At 27.8% G+C, this 20,527-nt stretch overlaps 3 protein-coding genes across 3 annotated transcripts in view; 2 read left to right on the forward strand and 1 right to left on the reverse strand.

Moving 5' to 3' along the window:
- Nucleotides 1–20,527, forward strand: part of LOC132935875 (inhibitor of growth protein 5-like) — a 30,869-nt gene extending 10,342 nt beyond the window's left edge. The window contains exons 4-9 of the mRNA XM_061002512.1: nt 18,850–19,088; nt 19,145–19,383; nt 19,450–19,570; nt 19,635–19,861; nt 20,027–20,172; nt 20,237–20,527. Of these exons, the coding sequence (XP_060858495.1) occupies nt 19,052–19,088; nt 19,145–19,383; nt 19,450–19,570; nt 19,635–19,861; nt 20,027–20,128 (726 nt within the window). The 5' untranslated portion in view covers nt 18,850–19,051 and the 3' untranslated portion in view covers nt 20,129–20,172; nt 20,237–20,527. The remainder of the gene's footprint in view (nt 1–18,849; nt 19,089–19,144; nt 19,384–19,449; nt 19,571–19,634; nt 19,862–20,026; nt 20,173–20,236) is intronic.
- On the reverse strand, nt 1,003–16,060 carry LOC132935351 (adenylosuccinate lyase-like). The gene is made up of 9 exons (XM_061001876.1): nt 15,920–16,060; nt 5,882–6,085; nt 4,789–4,913; nt 4,514–4,671; nt 4,084–4,235; nt 3,759–3,976; nt 3,505–3,685; nt 1,158–1,334; nt 1,003–1,092 (listed from the first exon to the last, which is right to left on the reverse strand). Exons 1-9 carry the CDS (start codon nt 16,058–16,060, stop codon nt 1,003–1,005), a joined length of 1,446 nt encoding a protein of 481 aa, XP_060857859.1.
- Nucleotides 7,472–12,554, forward strand: LOC132935907 (uncharacterized). The gene is made up of 13 exons (XM_061002544.1): nt 7,472–7,521; nt 7,715–7,907; nt 8,003–8,122; nt 8,329–8,457; nt 8,561–8,632; nt 8,766–8,852; nt 8,928–8,978; nt 9,049–9,099; nt 9,169–9,416; nt 9,484–9,643; nt 9,737–9,841; nt 10,313–10,417; nt 12,493–12,554. Exons 1-12 carry the CDS (start codon nt 7,495–7,497, stop codon nt 10,339–10,341), a joined length of 1,272 nt encoding a protein of 423 aa, XP_060858527.1. The 5' UTR covers nt 7,472–7,494; the 3' UTR covers nt 10,342–10,417; nt 12,493–12,554.

The raw sequence follows: 20,527 nt of genomic DNA on the forward strand, positions 1-20,527 counted from the left end.
TATTTTACACAATATCTGTTTATGCACCATACGCAGTAAATTATTGAAAATCTTATAACATTAAAAAAGTAAATAAAAATGTATACAATTGCACCAATATCAGTAGAAATAATAATTGTTTTAAATAAAAACTTGTGAGTACATACCTACCTAATATTTAACAAGTAAATTTAAAATTTTTAATTCAATACATTTTTAAATTTGTGTTTGCATAGTAGTGTATGTATTGAAGTACCTTCTTTGTATTTTTTGTTGAATTTTGGAGTTTAAAATTCATAAGTATTTTTATAAATTAAACATTTTTAAAAAGTATATTTCATAAATTCTTTGTTGTAGCTCTTTTCAAAATAATGTTTCATGACTTAATATATCGTACATATTTTTCAGGGGGGTGGGGGCTAGCAAGGCGGCTGAACTGTTTTCTGGGGAGCTAGAGCCCCACCTATCCCCCTTTGCGCTGTGCCTGGCAATGTGTAGTGGCCTTAAACACAATTTTGCATAAGTGCTTAACTCAATTTAAATATTTCTTTATGGCTGTTGCCTGGTAAAACTAAAAGTACTTATATCTTAGTGTTTAAGAGAAATTAATAGATACACCTATAATACTTTCTGTCAACAATTTATGCAAATAACTACACCGGTTAATTTTAGTGATAAAGGTTATTTAATAGGTATAATTATATTATTATATAACAAAAACATATTATGTTTATATTTATATATTTTAAAAATATTTGCGTAAATTTCATATTGATTTTGCTCAATAATACTTTATACAATTTTCCTATAGCTTTTAAATGTACCACGGGATTTTATAATAATTTCTTCAAATTGGTGACATTTTAAAGGGGGAAAAATGAAAATAATAGATTTCTTTAATAATTTTATTGTTAAAACAAAGGCTACAATTTGTTAGTAAAATGCACTAATTTAAAGAGTGTAAGCATTTGAAAGTCTAATTGTTGGTGAATATTTTAGTAGGTATTTAAAAAGTATTGTAATCTAGATATCCAGTTTTGTAGCTGTAGTTTTGATCTTGGAAATGTATTTGTTGACCACATGCTGTACTTCTTCTTTTAGAAAATGTTTTACCTTTAAACAATCAACCATGTTATTAAAGTTTAAATAAACATATAATGCATTGTTTCGATATTTACCTGATCGGGTGCACACCCAACGAAAGTAGATGGATCTAAAAGATGAGATAACTGATCCAAAATTGGTGCAAAATAAGGATCTTTCACAATTCTGTCCAAAAGATCATTGTCTTTACCTTCTAGACGAACTGTACTAGCTGCCTCTAGTGATAATACTCTTATTTTTTCATGGCACACCTAAAATTTGTTTTTATTTAATCATACAATTTGATACAATAGAACAATTTTGCTTAAATTAAAATATCAACATCTTTGAAAATATTTTTGTTCTATTATTAAAAAAACCTAGGTTTTTCGAGTTGTTGAGATTAACTAGAGTCTGTTCACTAGGATACCAGGACCACACACACACAAATGACAAAAATGTGTAAGACTCCGCAAACAATGTTCTCTCCCCAGTCCACGACTTAATTATTACACGTAGTGAGTTAAAATAAACGGCAGACCCCGTCACATGGATTGCAATCATTACAATAAAATATGATATTGTATAAATTGACACCAATTAAGAGCAACAGGCGATAAAGTAGGCAGGCTGATAGGTGCTTTTGTGATGAGAAATGATGAGTTTTCATTTACCGCACAGTCCTGGTCTCTTTGTGAACAGACTATGCATTCTCTAATAATTTAGAATAATTTGATAGATATTATTAAAACACGTGTCAATATAGATATTATATTATATAACTGTTTCAAAAATATATTCGAATACAGTGGTGGGTTTATGAGAGTACAACTATTTTGTCAAACAAATATATAATATAGATTACATATTTCGAGGGGTGGAATGGGCTGGTGGGATACCGGACTTTCCCGGTGGGTCACTGCTTAAAAATAATTTTTTATTATTATATAATTATAATAAAATCGGTATAAATATAAACTATAAATATTTTGTATTTTCGTACCATAACGCGTGAGCGTGAAAATTTTTTTATATTAGGTGTTTAAGATTTTAAATTTCGGTTCGACTGATAATCCAATTTTTTTCGTAAAAAATGAAATATAATAGTTTACTAATATTACTATTTTTATTACGTATGATGTTCGCTCCTATGAATTCAGTTATACAAAACACTGGCCGATAACTGTCAGAGTTTTTTTTTTATTTTAAAATATTAAATAGCATCTGATTATCCAGTTCTATAATGAAACACAAAATATTTTGATTCCTAGATTCATACTCTGTCACAGGTCAGACATATCCTCGAATTGTTGATGCAGAAGTTGTTTCATCCTTGAGCATTCTTGGGGCTGCTGTCCATAAGGTATATTAAAATAATATTATAAGGGGATCTTATAGTATTATACAAGTTATAGGTAATAATATCATTATGTAGTTATTACTATAAATATAGGTCGATTTATTTAATTTTAACTGTATTGAGTCTTTTTATAATTATATTAATAATTATTACATGTGAATCATTTATCAATATTATAAGCCATATATTTTATGTTAATTACTTTTATTATTAATCTTAATTAATAATTCGCTATTTTGTATATTTAATATCTATTAATCTCACTCTGTTCACTTTTTCTTACTATCTGTTAAATTATTTTGTTATAATGTTTGACTTACAACTGTTACTGGGCTTTGCCCGTTTAAATTAATAAAATAAATAAATAAAACATAGGTAGTTTGGTATCTGTGTCTCCAATAAACATAAATTTAATATCATCATATGTATTATATAATATTGAGACCTACTTAAACAGTTACACACTATGTCACAGTTATTTTTTGTTTCAATTAAATAATACCTTTAGTAGATCTGCGTTTTTCATTCAAATTCCATAAATATATTTCTACTTATAGACATATTATTATATTTTATAAGTCCAAAAACATGATTTTTAATAATCTGCTTTGGCAATTTTTTCAAACTTTAAATGTATGCCAAATGTAACCAAATGTTGTTTTGCTTGTTTTAATTGATTTTCTTTTAAGCGAAGTAGTTATTTCTGAATAGTTGTAAATAATATAACACTATGTAAGAATTACTTACTATAGTTTAAAATTAAAATACAAATTATTAAGTTGGACTTAGTGTGTTTTGCGTGTATGTAACTGGCATAGTTTTATCTATTCATATAATTGTTGTGCATTCAACAAAAATATCATACCAATTTTACAAAATTGTATTTATGGGCAATAGTATTCAATATTTAAAATTAAAATGATAGGTACCTATGGTATAACTATTATTTAAACATGTAGTACAATAAATGAAATTATCAATTCAGTGGTTTCCGTACTAAGCCATGGATGGTAAATGATTGGGTCACATTTTGTACCAAAACCAAAAATATTTATGTTTGTGTAGTGTCTAGTACTAATTACTTGTCTATCTCCTCCAACTTTGACCATTGCGATGATGATGTTTTCTGTTGCCATAAAAGGTAAAACTTTTTCAATATTTCTTGAAATCACTTTGGGAAATACAGATAACCCTTCGAGGATATTTTGCAATGTCAGAATTATACTGTCTGCAGCCAAAAATGCTTCTGATAAACACAATCGCCTAAAATGCCAAAAACATAGTTTAAAAGTTTTTTTCAAAAATAATTCTGGTACAAAAACTATTAAACACAGACCTATTTGCACTGTCGTCCAATGTTCGCTCTAACCACTGTACAGAGGCAGTAGATAAAGGATTGTTAACTAGATTCATGAGATACCGAGCAATAGAGCAAACTCTTTCACTTCTCATTGGATTTTGTTTGTAAGCCATTGCACTTGAGCCTATTTGAGTGGGTTCAAAAGGTTCTCCAATTTCATTCATACCGGCCAATAGCCTCAAGTCTGTACACATCTGTACAATACATAATACATTTATATTATTATATATTTTAATCAGAATAAAATACCTATAACTTGTATAATACTATAAGATCCCCTTATAATATTATTTTAATATACCTTATGGACAGCAGCCCCAAGAATGCTCAAGGATGAAACAACTTCTGCATCAACAATTCGAGGATATGTCTGACCTGTGACAGAGTATGAATCTAGGAATCCAGCGAGCCTTGTTACCCTGTTATCCAATTCTCTAACTTTTTCATAGTCACCTGTAAAACATTGAAATATTATATATATATATAATATTTAACTTCAATACAATTGATTCGTAGTTATATTATACAGTGCAAGATAAATCAGGGAAGATTTTTCTATTTAAATTGTTTACTATTACTGTATTATGTGTTCATAAAATATTGTGTGTACAAAATAATACAAATTTTAGTATATTATCCATACAATTTATGTATGGATAATTCCCATTTCCCAGCATTAACAAGTGTATGCTTGTATAAATAGAAGGTAGGAGAGGAGAGTGATAAATTACCGTTGAAAAGTTGCAAGAATGACGCTTGGGTGCCCGTGGTTCCTTTGATACCGCGAAACTTGAGGTCAGCACGAATACGACTTATGTTTTTTTCGCACAAAATCAAATCCTGTAACCAGAGACACGCGCGTTTGCCGACCGTAGTGAGTTGAGCTGGTCTGAAAATAGAAACGTACAATTATTATGAATTATTTTAACTTTATAATTAAACTTTAAACGCACAAGATTGTCTATATATTATAAGTATTTATTATTTATATAGGTAATATAATTACTGAAAGTGAGTAAAACCCAGTGTTGCCAAATTCTTGTGTTCATCCGCAAATTCACCCAATGTTTTTACGCAGCCGGCCAGTTTCGGTAACAGTATGTCCAAAGCGTCCCTTAAAACGATAAGGTCCTAAGAGAAAAAAAAAATTTCCGTGTTGAACAAATTAAAATTTTTAATAACACTGTTAACATAAGTGTCATCGGTGGGTGGCTTCTTAGCTCATAATTTCATGTTTTTTATTGTGTCTCAGCTCATACTCTTATTGTGCCGATTCTGTACAGATTGTGTATTAGGTACTAATAAAGAAGAAGAAAAAAATAATAACACTGTTGTAACTGCTGGATGTCGCACACAGAAAATTAGTTCAGTGGGTGTAAAATTAATTTAAATTGTACTCAATATTCATATAATTATAGTATATTATGATATGAACATCAAAATCATGATTTTACAAGTCTCAGTAGGTGCCACTCTTTAGATTTGCCTGAGACACCTTAAGTTTGAAGTTACTAATAGGTACCACTATAGGTACCTACAGCGATAGTCCTAAACTCCTAACTTGTGCTGTTATAGTAACTGGGTCATGCTGGCCACCGGGAATAATTCGCATACGGAATACATAGGTACATCGGAATTATTAGGATTTTCTGACAAATATTTTTTGTTTACTTCAGAAATATTGTATTAAATTATTATAGTCTATAAGCTATAGGTATACATAAATTAAAACTGATGTTTAATTCGATTTCTATGCATCGAAGTAAAGTAACTACTTAAAAAAAATTCTGTTTTGGAATAAGACATTAAAATACATTCATCGCTCCTCTTAGGATCTAAACTACCTATGTAGTAATTGAAAAAAAGCAACTCTAATTTCGTTCAGGCCTAAATATTTTTATAAGTAAGCTACTGCCTATAGGTTAGGTTAGGTATAAGCACAACCTAAAATCTCTAAGGCCAATTTTTGGTCTATTTATATATATATATATTCGAATAATCGAATTCATCCACATAGACCAAGCAGGTATACACAATAATAATATAATATGACGCCAACTTGAGCTATAGATAGTGCGGTCACCCGCGTTTGTACTTACGGCATTGTCTCCGATGTCGCAGGAAGTGGCGCCCAGGTGAATGATAGGCCCGGCTGTCGGACAACATGCGGCGTACGTGTGCACGTGAGCCATGATGTCGTGTCGGGTGAGTTTCTCTTCTTCGGCGGCCGTCGCAAAGTCCACATTATCCACGTTGTCACGCAGCTCCTTTAGCTGTTGGTCGGTTATGTTCAGTCCCAATTCCTAAAATCGTAAGAGTTGATTGTTATAAATGTTGACATTTTGAGTAGAAACCTACACAGTACACCTGTATACAGAAACGTATAATTAGATATAGAGGTATATTCAAATAAATACCTAATATATACATTATGTTTACAAATATTTGATGTGTTAAAAAAATCTGTATAATGTACTCAATGATTGTTAAAAATTATATAATTTTATATTTTTGCACTGTATTTCAATTTTCTAAAATTAATCTATGGTACACAAAATGAAATTATTTTTCAAAATGTCATTAATATGTGTCTCAAGATATCACAGACAAATGATATTTTACCCACTGTACCATAGATTAACCAAAACATCATATTGATGTCCTTAAATAGGACATCTTTATAAAACAACTATTTGATATGATAAGGATGTTAAAGAAATATTGAATTTAACTTTTAAAAAATAACATCTGAATAATATACAATTAACGTTCTCTAAAAACATTTTAAAGTGATCTTAAAATTAACAGCTATTAGATGTTTATTAATGACTGTACTTGGGATGTTGTACGTAGATATCATATCGAAGTTAATATTTTTACTGTCGGTTATAATTTAATTTAATAACATCTGTCAAACATATTTTTAAGATGTCCTATAGTGGTTTCAATAACAAACAAATTTAACATTGCATAGATGTGTAATGCGATGTTCATATAGATATATTATAATATATTATATATATATATTATCGCGCAGTTACTATTGCATTGTGATTATTTAATGATATAATATTTATTTATATACATATGTATATGTTTATTAATATATATTAACGGGAAAAACCACGGCTACGAAATTATACATATATGGTCGACTCGAGAGTCGAAATCGGAATAATTGACGTCATTGTCATTGACTCATTTACAGTTCGTCGTACCATAGAAAACTATAATGCGTCGTTCGAATAGTTGTTTTAATCACGCCGTGCTACAAACTATATTATATTTTATATTTTTTTTCCGAATTGCCGTTTAAGTACACGTACACAGTTGTACAGGCTATATACACAATTATCCGGCAGTACCTATAGTTTGTCTTTTTGCCGTTGCAAAATTTTGTATTACACTTGTATTAACCTAACCGTCCTAACCTATACATTGTACAATAGTACATACACGTCATACACCCACGTGTTCTACTGCAATTCTGTGCATTACCTATATATTTTATATTTTTTTGTCTTTTTGCCGTTACAAAATTTTTTATTACACTGCTGTACCTATACATAGTACATACACCCACGTGTTCTACTGCAGTTCTGTGCATTACCTACATAATATTTTATTATTGTTTCGGACTGTGGTGAAGACTGAAGAACGAGTGAAGAGTACACAGCCCCGTTGTTCGACCATATATTTGACGACCACAATAATGGATCAAATTAACAATCAAACAAAGGTAGTACTTATACTTTATAATATATTATTATTATATTAATAAATAGTGTTTGATATCAAGAATTAATTAGGTATATTTCTATCAGTATGCATACTTACTACCTATTTACTTATATGTAATAATTTATATTCGGTACCTACCTACTATTATTTACCTAAAATTGTTATCATTATTTATTGGATGAATTTATTAGTATATAATAGGGTTGTTTGAAGAAGAAAAAAAATATTCTGTAATACCTGTCAGTTGGTTGAAAAATTCCAAAGAAGGATATTTGAACTGTTCATGGCCTAATGCTCGGCGTGTTACGGCCATGTCAATAATGAAAGGTGGTAAACCTACCTCTAAATGGACCACCCATCCTGTTAAACTAATAGAAGAATTTGGTAATTTATAAAATTAGCACAATATCACAATACTAATAGGGAATATTATAAATTATAAATAAATTTTTATATTTTTTTACCTATACTATATTTAGGTTCATACGAAGCAGCTGCCGCAAAGGAAATAAAAATATTTATATCATCAGGCGGTGAGTCACAAAGTGATTCCGAACCAGAAGAACCCAACAATTCTCAAGAAGAAGATTATAATGCTAGTTAGTATTATGTTATAAGATTGCTATGTTAAATTTGAAACTATTTAAAATTAATTTTAGAAATGCTATGCCTTAGTACCTACTACCTATAGATAACTTTAAATAATTTTGTTCGTTATGATATTATAATATCAGGTAGAGATACTGCTTATACAGTATTATTATACCTACTTTAATATATTTTTAATATTATTTTAATTCTTTAGGTTCCAGTAGTGATGATGAAGAAGTTTTAACTATTAAAAGAAAACAATCAACTTATGTACCAAGTAAAAAATTAAAACAAAATATTCCAGATTCTGTTCCAGATAATAATACTGCTTGTATTGTATCCTGTAAGTAAAATTCAGTTTTTTTTCTATTTCAATATTTTTGAATTATTCTTTAAGCATAGCAATATTAATAATAAAAATTAATTTATATTTTACATCCATATAGCTGCTATGAATACATTAATTGATTTGAACACTGCAGATTTTGTTGGGACTAGTTATAATAATGGTTTACGTTGTAAGAACCCTAGCTATTATTCAATTATTTAGTAATACAAATATAAATTTATGTATAGTAGTAGAACTTAGAACTTGCCACTTTTAATATTTAATATGAATTGTTAAAATTTAATTGCCCATAATTTTTTTAGCTGTTTTAAATTCAAATCCCACAATGCAGTTTGCTGACATTTCTTCTATATTAATTGATGATGATTTTAATCATATGACACCTGCAGGTAATCTAAAAAAACATACATTAACTTGAATCTCTTCAAATTAATTATTACAAATTATTTATAATTTTTTTTAAGATAAACAAGTAACTGAAGAAGCAAACTTAATGAAATTAAAAAACATTTCCGGTAAAACATTTAATTTTATTACTGCTGTAATTTTTATTTATTTTTCTATATTTATTTTTTGCAATTGAAGGTACAAGTACTACAAACAATAATGATGTTTGTGAATTAAATCTTACATCGGGTAATGTATAAATATATATAGATTTCTCAAAGAATACCCCAAATACAATAAATATAAATATTTGTTTAGAGTTGGGCAGTTTTGAGTTGGAATTTCTTAAAAATAAAATGGATCAAATACTTCATACAACAGACATTTACTTTACAAGACTTGATAAAAAATTAGATGCTATTATGGACTATATCAAAATAAATCCAAATTCAAGTGTGCAACCTACATTAGATACACATTTTTTGGGATTATTTCCTTTGAATGATGTAGAGTCTCTTATAAATTTTGATGAATTTTTAAAAACTGACGAAAACTCTACTAAATTGGTAACAAAATGTCAATAATTATTTTATACAATACCCATATTACAACTATTGTTTATTTATTTTTTAGATTAATTTAATTAAATCTATTGGTGGCTCTGGTACAAAACATTTTGTTAAAAGAGTACTCAATAAATTATTTTCCAATAAATTGGCCACACTCTGTTCTTGGACAGGACAAAAAAATAACCATCGCCTTGTTGACCACCAAATTATAAAAATCATGAAAAGTAAGTATTTAATATCCAATACTTAGTTAATTATCTATACTAGTTAATATTTATTTTATTATATTACTACATTAGCTATGTATTTATTTTTAGAAATTTCACATGAACTTTACCAAAATGATGAAAACATATTTGAAATTTATGTAAAGGATTGGTTCAGGCATGGGGCTCAGCGTTTAAAAAAAGAAACTACTACAGGTAATATGTATTATGACTTATGATATATAGTAATAACCAGCTTTTTGCTATACTACGAGCAATTTTCAACTTTGTGGTCGCAACACCTTTTAAAATTTTTAACTATAATTATTTATTGTCCCTAAGACATCTTGTAACCTATGCTAAGATAATGTATATAATGTAAGAAAAGTATTTTTGGGTGTTTCGAAAAAATTAAATGTATATAATTTAGGGTTGTCATTTTAAGACAGTCAAGAATTACTTACATTCCCTGTTAAATCTATTACAAAATAAAAAATAATGATTTTTAGTAAAACTATGCTGCTACTGATAGAAATATAATTATGCAATTAATATTTTCTATTAAATATTACATTATTCAAATAACAATTCTCATGCTCTAAATAATGATATGAAATGTTTATGAACAAAATTATTATATTGTTATATTGTTTTATAATTTATAATTTATATTTTTTGTTATTATAGATTCCACGTCGAAAACGCAAAGCAATTGAAAATATGTCCCTTCGACATTTCAAACGTCAATTTTCTATTTTAAAAACACCAGAAGTAACCCCCCAAGTTGAGGAGGTATGTAGTGTATCATCAAATAATTGTTCAAATTCTGCTAACACTATTAACACCATTGAAATAGCCTCTATTAAAGTAAATGAAAACTCAAATAAAAAACAACAGCCTATACCTAAAATATATAATAATGATGAAATTAATTCAATACATGATTTAAGATTAGAATTCAATACAGCTAATACATTAAATCCACATGTTTATTCATATAATGATAATCCTAAAATTAATGATAATCCTAAGATTAAAGATAAACTTCAACAGTGGGTTCTAGATTACAATGTTTCGAAAAATAGTGTGAACAGTTTATTGAAAATTTTAAGATCTGAGGGATTAGATTTACCATTAGATGTTCGGACATTGATGCATACTCCAAGGTCTCATGATATAATTAGTATAAACCCAGGGTCATATATTCATTTAGGCTTAAAAAAAATGTTATTAATTATATTAAATTTTAATAAAAGCTCATTAAAAAATGTAAAAGAAATATTTTTAAGTTTTAATATTGATGGTTTGCCTTTAGCAAACAGTTCAAAACAGCAATTTTGGCCAATTCTTTGTTCGATAATAAACGTGCCTCATCTATCTAAACTAGTCTTTACAGTAGGTTTATACTACAGTACTCATAAAAAGCCAGATTCTATAGAGGAATTTTTAAATTTATTTATAAATGAATTGTTAGAACTTATTAATAATGGGATTACGATTGATGATAGGATAATGAGTATATGTATGAAACAAGTAATATGTGATTCTCCTGCTAAGGCATTTTTACTTAACGTAAAAGGACATAATTCCCGTGTAGGGTGTAATACGTGCACAATAGAGGGTGAATATAGAGACCATAGAATGTCATTTTTGGGAGTCAATGCTTTATTGCGTACTGATAATAGTTTTAGAATTAGAAGTGATGATGAATATCATAAAGGAAATACCCCTTTAGAACGTTTGCCAATTGATATGATAAAAGCAGTACCTATTGACTATATGCATGCAGTTTGTCTTGGGACTATGAAACGTTTATTAAAATTTTGGATACGAGGTAAACAATCAGTGAGAATCCCCAAAGAAAAATGTGATTTTGCAGACATAGAGTTAGACAATTTAAAACAATATGTCCCATCTGAATTTGTTAGACTTCCCAGATCCTTAAATGATATAGAACATTGGAAGGCTACCGAATTTAGAACTTTTTTATTATATACCGGTCTAATTGTACTAAAAGGAAGACTGAGAAAAATATTTTATTTACATTTCATTAAACTGCATTGTGCTATAAAAATTTTAGTAACACCAGTTCTATGTATAGATAAAAATGAAGTTGCATATAATTTACTAATTGATTTTGTGACAGAATTTATTACTCATTATGGGTCGCATTTTATCACTCACAATATTCATAGTCTGATTCACCTGCCATTTTATGTTAAGACACACGGATGTTTAGATAATTTTAGCGCTTTTAAATTTGAAAATTACTTGGGAATTATAAAAAAAAGTATTTCACATTCACGTTTTCCTTTGCAAGAAGCTGCTAATAGAATTCAAGAAAAATTTAATATCTTGTTTAAAGACCATCATGATAATAACATACATTTTGCTGAAACTCATATATTAAGTAATCAATGTGATGATGTAGATAGCTTAATTTCAAATACAAACAATGAGTTTACTTTTTTTCAAAATATAAAACTTAGTAATACAAACTATATTATTTCTACTAGTGTTTCTAAAAATAATTATATAATGTTAATTACTAATGAAATTGCAATGGTTAAAAATATTTTTGAATGTCAAAATGGAAGTATTTTTTTAAATGTTTTAACTTTTAAATCTTTTAATTTTTTTGATGTCCCGTTAGAATCACATTTGATCGGCTCTGTTATAGTTGATATTAAGTCCCAGTCATCCAATTTGATACGTATCAGTGTTAATGATATAAAATATAAATGTTTTTTTGTACCTCTGACAAGTGAAAAAGCTGTTGTAATGACTCTAAGTCATAATGAAATAATATAATTTAAATACGATTTATCTGTATCTTAATAAATATTTTCTTATTTGTTACTTGTTAGGTGCGTCTATATATTATATTATATATAATGACATATGCTGGATATTATTAAATAGAATACTACCATATATACTTCAATCATAACATTACTATTATTATATTGTTATATTGTTATATATCAAAAATTAATTTGATGTATTTTTTTTTTATATTAAATTTCATAAAGTTGAATGATTTTATTTTACTTGTTTGATGTATACAATGTTGTGTAATATACATAAACTGCCCAAGTAAAATTTTTTATAATTTTTTTTATATACTTTTTTATTATACACACACAATATATATATTGTATGAATATGATTATATATTATACTGTTTTTTGATTTGTTACTTTAGATACCTAAATCTATGTTGTAACATATTATTATTATTATTATTATTATATTCTTGAGATGTACCTATAGATTGTCATCATTAAAGTTATTTGGTGTATTTTTTTTTTTTATATATATTTTATTAAGTTAACAATTTTTTTTTTACTTGTTTGATGTTTACATTATATTTATGTTGTGTAATATACATAATAATTACACAAGTTCAGTTTTTTATTATTTTTTTTTTTTTAATTATATTATGTATTATATTGTACTGTATTTTTACAATTATTTGATTGAAATATTTATTATTTTAATAAAAATGATTTGGTTATTTATTAATTTTGTATTATATTTATTTGTAATTATTATATATATATTATAAATCCGCTATATATTCCTCTAATATTCATAACATCCTTACTATGTTTTTGAATAAACTTTTTACAGTTGAGTAGTATTTTACTGGCAAAAATTGTCACTAAATAATGTTAAATAGTTGTTAAGACTGAACATGATATAGATGTTTAAAAAAACATATTATAGAAGTTATATTAAACATCTCACATACGTCGCATAAGGCAGTTGTATAAACGTTAAAATATAACTTCTTCTAGAAGTTATATTAAACATCTCACATACGTCGTATAAGGCAGTCGTATAAACGTTAAAATATAACTTCTTATAAATTACTTTTTAAAAAGTCGCTCAACCTGGCATTAGCAATCCCACGAACATCTTTACAACATCAATTTGCATTAGTTAATAACATCGCATATCCTCAATACATATCCCTAGGATGTTCATAGTACTGCATTTTGCACAGTGGGTATTGTCTAAATACTAATGGAATATTAATGTTACACATCTAAGCATATAAAATCATTATTGTTTCCAATCATCTCTTATAATGAAGGGTTATAATATGTATTATGGTATTGACATTATTTAAAACTTATTTCTGAAAAGGATAACGATTTGTCAACAAGAATGTAGGATATTATTTATGTAATTTAAGTACCTAGATATCTATCAAATTCTCGGTGGTTGACACTGATAATCTTTCCATAGTATAGTATCCATGCTAAAAGGTTGGTTAATACAACCTGAGTACTGTTCTAATATTGTATTGATGTTTTGACCAATGACAAGAGATGACTTTTCATTATCCATAGTAAAAAATGATGTGTTCATGTTTTTGGCTATGGGATGTAACTAAAGATGCGGATAAGAGATATGACGATTCAAAGTACCTTGAACTGTTAATCTTGCTCATTGGGTTTGATATTACTTGAGATTGTTTTGAAATTTAGAATTTAGCATATAGTTTGTACCTACTCTATTTAGTAGTGGATAAATAATTTAAATTTGACGAAAATGTTTTTTTAAATGTGTGTATTTTTGTTGGTAAAGTACATCCAAAATCTTTTGAACTATTGTCATTAGTTCTAACAGTGTCATTATTTGTATGTTGCGCAAAGTTAACATTTTCTTTGCTGGGACAATCATTTATATGTTTTTATGTTTAAAAGGTTTAAACAACATACTTTTGGATGAAGTTGGTGGCAATACATTAATACGTTGATTACTGTTGTTAGGAATAATGGGAACAAATCGCACTCGGTTACCATGTGGGCTTATTGAAATATTCTTCTTTAATTCATTTGAAAATTTAAAAACGACAATTGTTTTATCACCAAGTAGATATATCTAGACAACAATAATATATGATTATTGATTACATAGTCTTTCATTACTAACATGCTATAGCTACACCAGTAAAATTTGCATCTACACTTCTAAAAATATTAATTATGTGTTAGTGAAATTCTAATAAAATTTTCAATAAGTACCTAATTACATAAACAACTACCTAGTTGAACAATTCAATATTTTGTTTATACAGGTCAGATTATCATAACTTTACTTAACAGTCAAAGTAGCGGTTAAAGGTAAATCAACATCAAATTAGGTATACAAACAGGAAATTAAGACAGTCAAAATCGATGTCTATTAAGGGTGGATCAGTGGGTAACGCTCTGTTGTACAGTTGGTGTCAAATGTCAAGTGGGCGTTGTTGGTGTGTTAAATTTGAATTCAATGATATAACATTGTACAACGGTGTTCGACAACCAGTGGCCTGTGCGACTATACCATACATTATTTTTTAAAAGATTTTAATTTTTATCCGCAAAAATTTTTAATTTTTAAATATAGCCCCAGAGTCTAAAAAGGTTGCTAACTACTGGTATACGAAAAAAAATTATGATTGAGGACTGTGTGTCAGCCTGATATTTTATATTATATTAATATTCCTATTAGTAATAATAGGTAGGTTGAATTAGTTTTTGTAAAAAGCCAATTACATTTGCATACCTACTGTCCTAAAATTATGACATTTAAGCTTCATTTTTTTTAAATTCTTGTATTACTATTAATAACTTATAAGGAACCTGCATTATATTTTAAAGCTTTTAAAGTAATTTTTTATCGCCATTTATAGATAAAAATAAATACCGAGTACCTACAGTTTAAATTTTTGATTATAAAGTTTACCAAACAATTTATTATATTAACATTTTAATAAATATAACCATGAGGAAACCTCCATCAAATTTGATGATCATAGCATTTTCCCTACTAGAAAAAGTGTCTCCAGAATCCAGACACATTGCAAAATTAATAGATACATTCATTGCTACACCTAGAATTTAAAATAAAAATGATAGAATATAGCTTAGTTCTCTAAATATAGGTATTATGCTATATTCAAAATTGCCAATATATTGTCTAGCTTATGGTAATTATTCACCTACTTACGGGGTAAGATTTACATTTTAGTATAACAACACCTAAAAGACCTACACAATAAACTATATATCTGTACCTACAGTAAATCGTATAGATACCATAAAGGTAACAAAATTTTTCAAGTGGCAATTGATGATAAATTTAACTGTGTAATTTATATATATAAAAAAAAGAATAGGTAAATGCAAATAGGTATAATTACTGACCTATTTATGATATTACATTTTACGATTTTAAACAATATGTCAATATGTTTGTAATCAGAATGTTCTGCCACGGTAAATAAAATATAAAATTTACCTGTTCAGCTTGGGCTAGAAAAGTCCAAAGGCTTCTCCATGTAGTAAATTTTTTCCTGTCGCTAAAATTGAATTTCATTTCTGTTGACGCATATCTTGTCGATAGAGGGGACACATAGGTATCATATACAGATTTAGACATGGTTCAAGAAAGAATAATCTAAATTAAACTATAGGCTTGAATCGGAAAAAATAATAAAAATATGAAGATTAATGATTATTAAATATTTTTAGGTTGAAACAAGATTGAAATATGATATAACTATGTAGGTAAAAACCTGAAAAGTAGAAAATGCAAATTGTCGAATTCATAGACGTATAAACTAATTGACAGCGCATTCCACTCCGCCCCTCAAAATCAATTATGTTAACAATAAAATATAACAATTGGCAGATTTTGCTGTAACACAATTTTTTATTTAGCAGAAGCCACACTGTAAATTACTACTTTATTTCTTTTCTCGCTCACTCTATATCGTACCCCTGACTTCTCTCTCTAAGCGCTGTCTATTAGTTTATAGGTGTATAGTCGAATTTTATTAAAAATGCCCTTAAATAGTGTATGATGATTAGAGTTATCTAGTATCCATAATTTTAATTATTTAATTATTTCTCATCATGATTTTATTAGCCTTGCGAATTAAACTGATATGCTTAATTTGTGATAAGCCTTTAACAATTAAAAATGATTTTTAAAATATCATTATATATCATTATATAATATTTAATATAATATCAAAGACATGAAGTTCAAGTACCTAGTACCTATATTTCTGTGTACCTACTGGCTACTGCAGTACTATCTACTAACTGATTTGTATAAAGTACTATTGACTAGGTATTGAGTTGGTTTCCACTTTTCAAGTTTCTATTAGAAAATAGAAACTCTAAAAGAAAACCACGTACAATAATAAATTGAACTTGAAAACGTCTGTATTATGAATTATGATTCTGAAAGCAGTAAATTATAGTGATAGCATAATTGTATGTAATATGTATTATTAAGAAGCAATTACCTTTATAATGATAACGTCAAGCAATGCAATTAAATAATAAATATTTAAATATTAATTCAATTTTTGTAATGAGGACAGTCGGGGTAAGTGCGAATCACGATTTAAGATATTATACAGGTTGCGTATCGAACTCCCATAATTTGACCGGTAAACTAACTATCTGAAACAGCTGTTCCCATTACTACTAGCGCACCCTGAGAACAAATTTATAGATTCAATAATACTATATACTATAGGTATTATTGGTATCAAAAGCAGATAACCATGGTAAGTATTTTTGTGGTTATGATATTTTATATATATTTAACATATTTAAACCACAACGAGTACTAGTGATTCTGGGGCCTAAGCTGTTTCAGATAGTTGGTTCACCATAGAGCACTATTCGTTATAGGCCGATGTTTAACCTGTATATCCTAAATCGTGGTGCGAATCCAGATATTACGGATTATAAATTCAGTTTATGAAAGTCTGTCGATAATAGAATTGTTTTAGAAGATCCATGAAATATACGTATGTGGTTGGTAACAGTGTATTATGATTAGTTATCATGTTATCAGACTTTACATTCAGCATTTTATTATCACTTATTTTACAATAAGTACTAAAGTAGACGTCCGTTTGCCATTCTTTTGAGCCAGCTACCGTAATAATTTGCAGTCTTTAAACTAAGGTAAGTTGTGCCATTTTATGTCTAGATTATGATTAAAGTGTTAAAATTCACATTATTGCCAATGAATTTTACTTAAGTGTGGTTACGCACTTTTCCCTTGTAAAATGTATGGCGGGCAAAGTGCGACATTATATTTTATAATGATATATAGTTATATAGTATAACTAATGATATAATCAACACACACATTTATAAAGAACTTAAATGTTCTGTCATTTTTTAACCGTTCAGAATTTGTTCACTCTAAAAATACTGAACTATAGGTAATTACATGAAGTTTCATGCACTTCCCACAAGAAGTTCCACAAGTGTGTAATGATATCATTGTTATCATTGTTATATTACCTTATTTTAATATAATAATATGTTTAAAGAAAAGACCAGAGTCCATAATTAAAAAAAAAATATCTCTTATTCCATAAGTCATATATTATGACTATGGGATTGGTCTCTTCAATAATATAAATTAAACATTTTATGTTTATCGTTAATTTATTGTACTTCATAATTTTATACTTTTACGCATCAAAAATATCATTCATTTCTTCTGTAAACCCATGATAATTTTATTTTTATTAAATTGATTTATGTTAGCCTTTTTTACTAAATATCTGATAATATACAAGTTATCAATTAATAATATTGTTATGTATATACCTAATATATTATTATGCATGTTATTTAACGTCTAGTCCGTATGATAAATAATAATAAATATATTCTGTTTATTTTTCAATACATACTAGTGATAAATATTCTTTTTCTGATTTTCTTAATTAGATTACACTGGGCCTATAGGACATATAGTTATTCACTATGTAAGTGTAAGCTGTTAGGTGGTATTATGGTTTAATATTTTAGTGAGCAAGTAGCAACTTGCACTCAGCAAGTATAACAGTAAATAACGATCGAATATAGTATGGTTGCCCATTGACTTGTGGTACGAAGGAACATAAACTATAAAGTGAACCACACTTGTAGCAATGATCCGTGTGAACAAAATAGTGTCGTAACTCGCCAATGTTAGTTTATTATATTCATGTGTCAGTTTAGTCCATGTTTTCAACTTTAGTGGGGTAAAATGTATTTGTAATCAATGTTAGTATTATCATATATTATGCAATGAGTAGGATTGGATTCTACTCTCGGGTGTATGCAATTTATTATGATAACATTGTAGTTATTGCTTACTAACTGCTAACTGCTGTATTCAATCAATCACAACGTTGAATTTTTTTCCAGAAATCACACGGTACACTATATGGAGCAGTATACACTAACACTACCTATATAAGAACAGTAGTAATGTTGTATAGTAAGTAGTCTATATAGCAGTCTGAAGTGACATGTTGATAAAACACAGCAAATTCCAGATTGTTGTTGCATACAAGTGTGTTTTACTTAACATCTCCACTAAAGTTCTTTGCTAAGTCATAAAATAATAATGACTCTAACTTCAGACTTGGATGATTTTGAGGACAGTAAGTACTCTATTGTTATCGCATTTCAACAAATTACAAACAGATTGACATTTTAGGTTTGGACAACCTTTCTGATATGTTAAATCGAAACTTAACTCTGATGCAAGAACTCGACTCGAGATGTCAACGATTGATGAACGAAATTGACAAGACAGCCGACAATTACATGTCAAATGTAAAAGAATATTCGGTAGACAAGAATAATGAAACTTTGGAAAGCATACAACATCAGTTTGACACAGCAAAACAATTTACTGATGATAAAGTTCAATTATCTGTAAATACTTATAAAGTGGTATGAAGATTTTGATTTGTTGATTTAACCCTAGAATTGTTCTACTCTATTGTACCTATCTTTCAGGTTGATAATCATATTAGGAAATTAGATATAGTATTAGCACGATTGAATGCTGAGATTGAATTCAAGGCTGAATTTAGAGACGCTGCCATCAATTCTACCAGAAATTTACCAATGAAAAAAGGTTTATGGACAACATAATTTTAGTCTTGTTTAAGTTTATTTTATTGTATTACAACATTTTTCAGGAGGTTCAAAAATGACAAGTGCAGCACCTTCAGTCAGTACTATCACTGATAGAAAAAGCCTTACCAATGTTGCAGTAAATACTAGTTCCCTAAATACTGGTGCATTAGTTGATGTCGGAGTTCCATATTTGGCTGTAGTAGACATGCCTATTGATCCAAACGAACCAACATTTTGTTTATGCAACCAAGTTTCCTTTGGTCAAATGATAGGCTGTGATAACCCAGACGTAAGCATTTAAATTTAAACGTAATAGTTGTTTTTACATTGTTTCATTTTATTTAATTTTGTATCCCTTAAAAGTTTAATGACGTTCAATTTTTATTGTAAACGTTGTTTCATTGTTTTGTTTTTGTATGAAATAATTTTTCATTGTGTGCTTTTATTATATTAGTGTCCTATTGAATGGTTCCATTTTGAATGTGTCAATTTAATTGCCAAACCCAAAGGAGAATGGTTTTGTCCAAAATGTATAAGTCGAAAAGAAAAAAATTAACACATTTTTAAAATGAAATTTATTCAAATTTTATACATACCTAGGTACGTCATATACTATGTTTGTTTATGTTAATTTAATTGATTGTAATATTATTATTGTCATTAGATTGCATACAAATTGCAGATAAACATTTTTGGGCTTCTATTCTAGTAATTATGGCATCCAGGTACAATTTAGGAGGCGTAGAAAACATCCAGGCCAAAGGAATGTCATATACTGTTTCTTTGTACTTAATATTTAAAAATTAAAACAACATATTGTATTAGTTGATTGATTTATATTATCTAATGGCTATGATAGTATGGAAGTCTTAAATAGCTCACATTAAAGATATTAATGAAATAGTTTTATATTGGGAAAATATTCCTAAATAAAAGAAAATTGTATGAACAAGTA

The sequence above is a fragment of the Metopolophium dirhodum genome, chromosome 1, assembly GCF_019925205.1.
Source record: "Metopolophium dirhodum isolate CAU chromosome 1, ASM1992520v1, whole genome shotgun sequence".
Taxonomy (NCBI): domain Eukaryota; kingdom Metazoa; phylum Arthropoda; class Insecta; order Hemiptera; family Aphididae; genus Metopolophium; species Metopolophium dirhodum.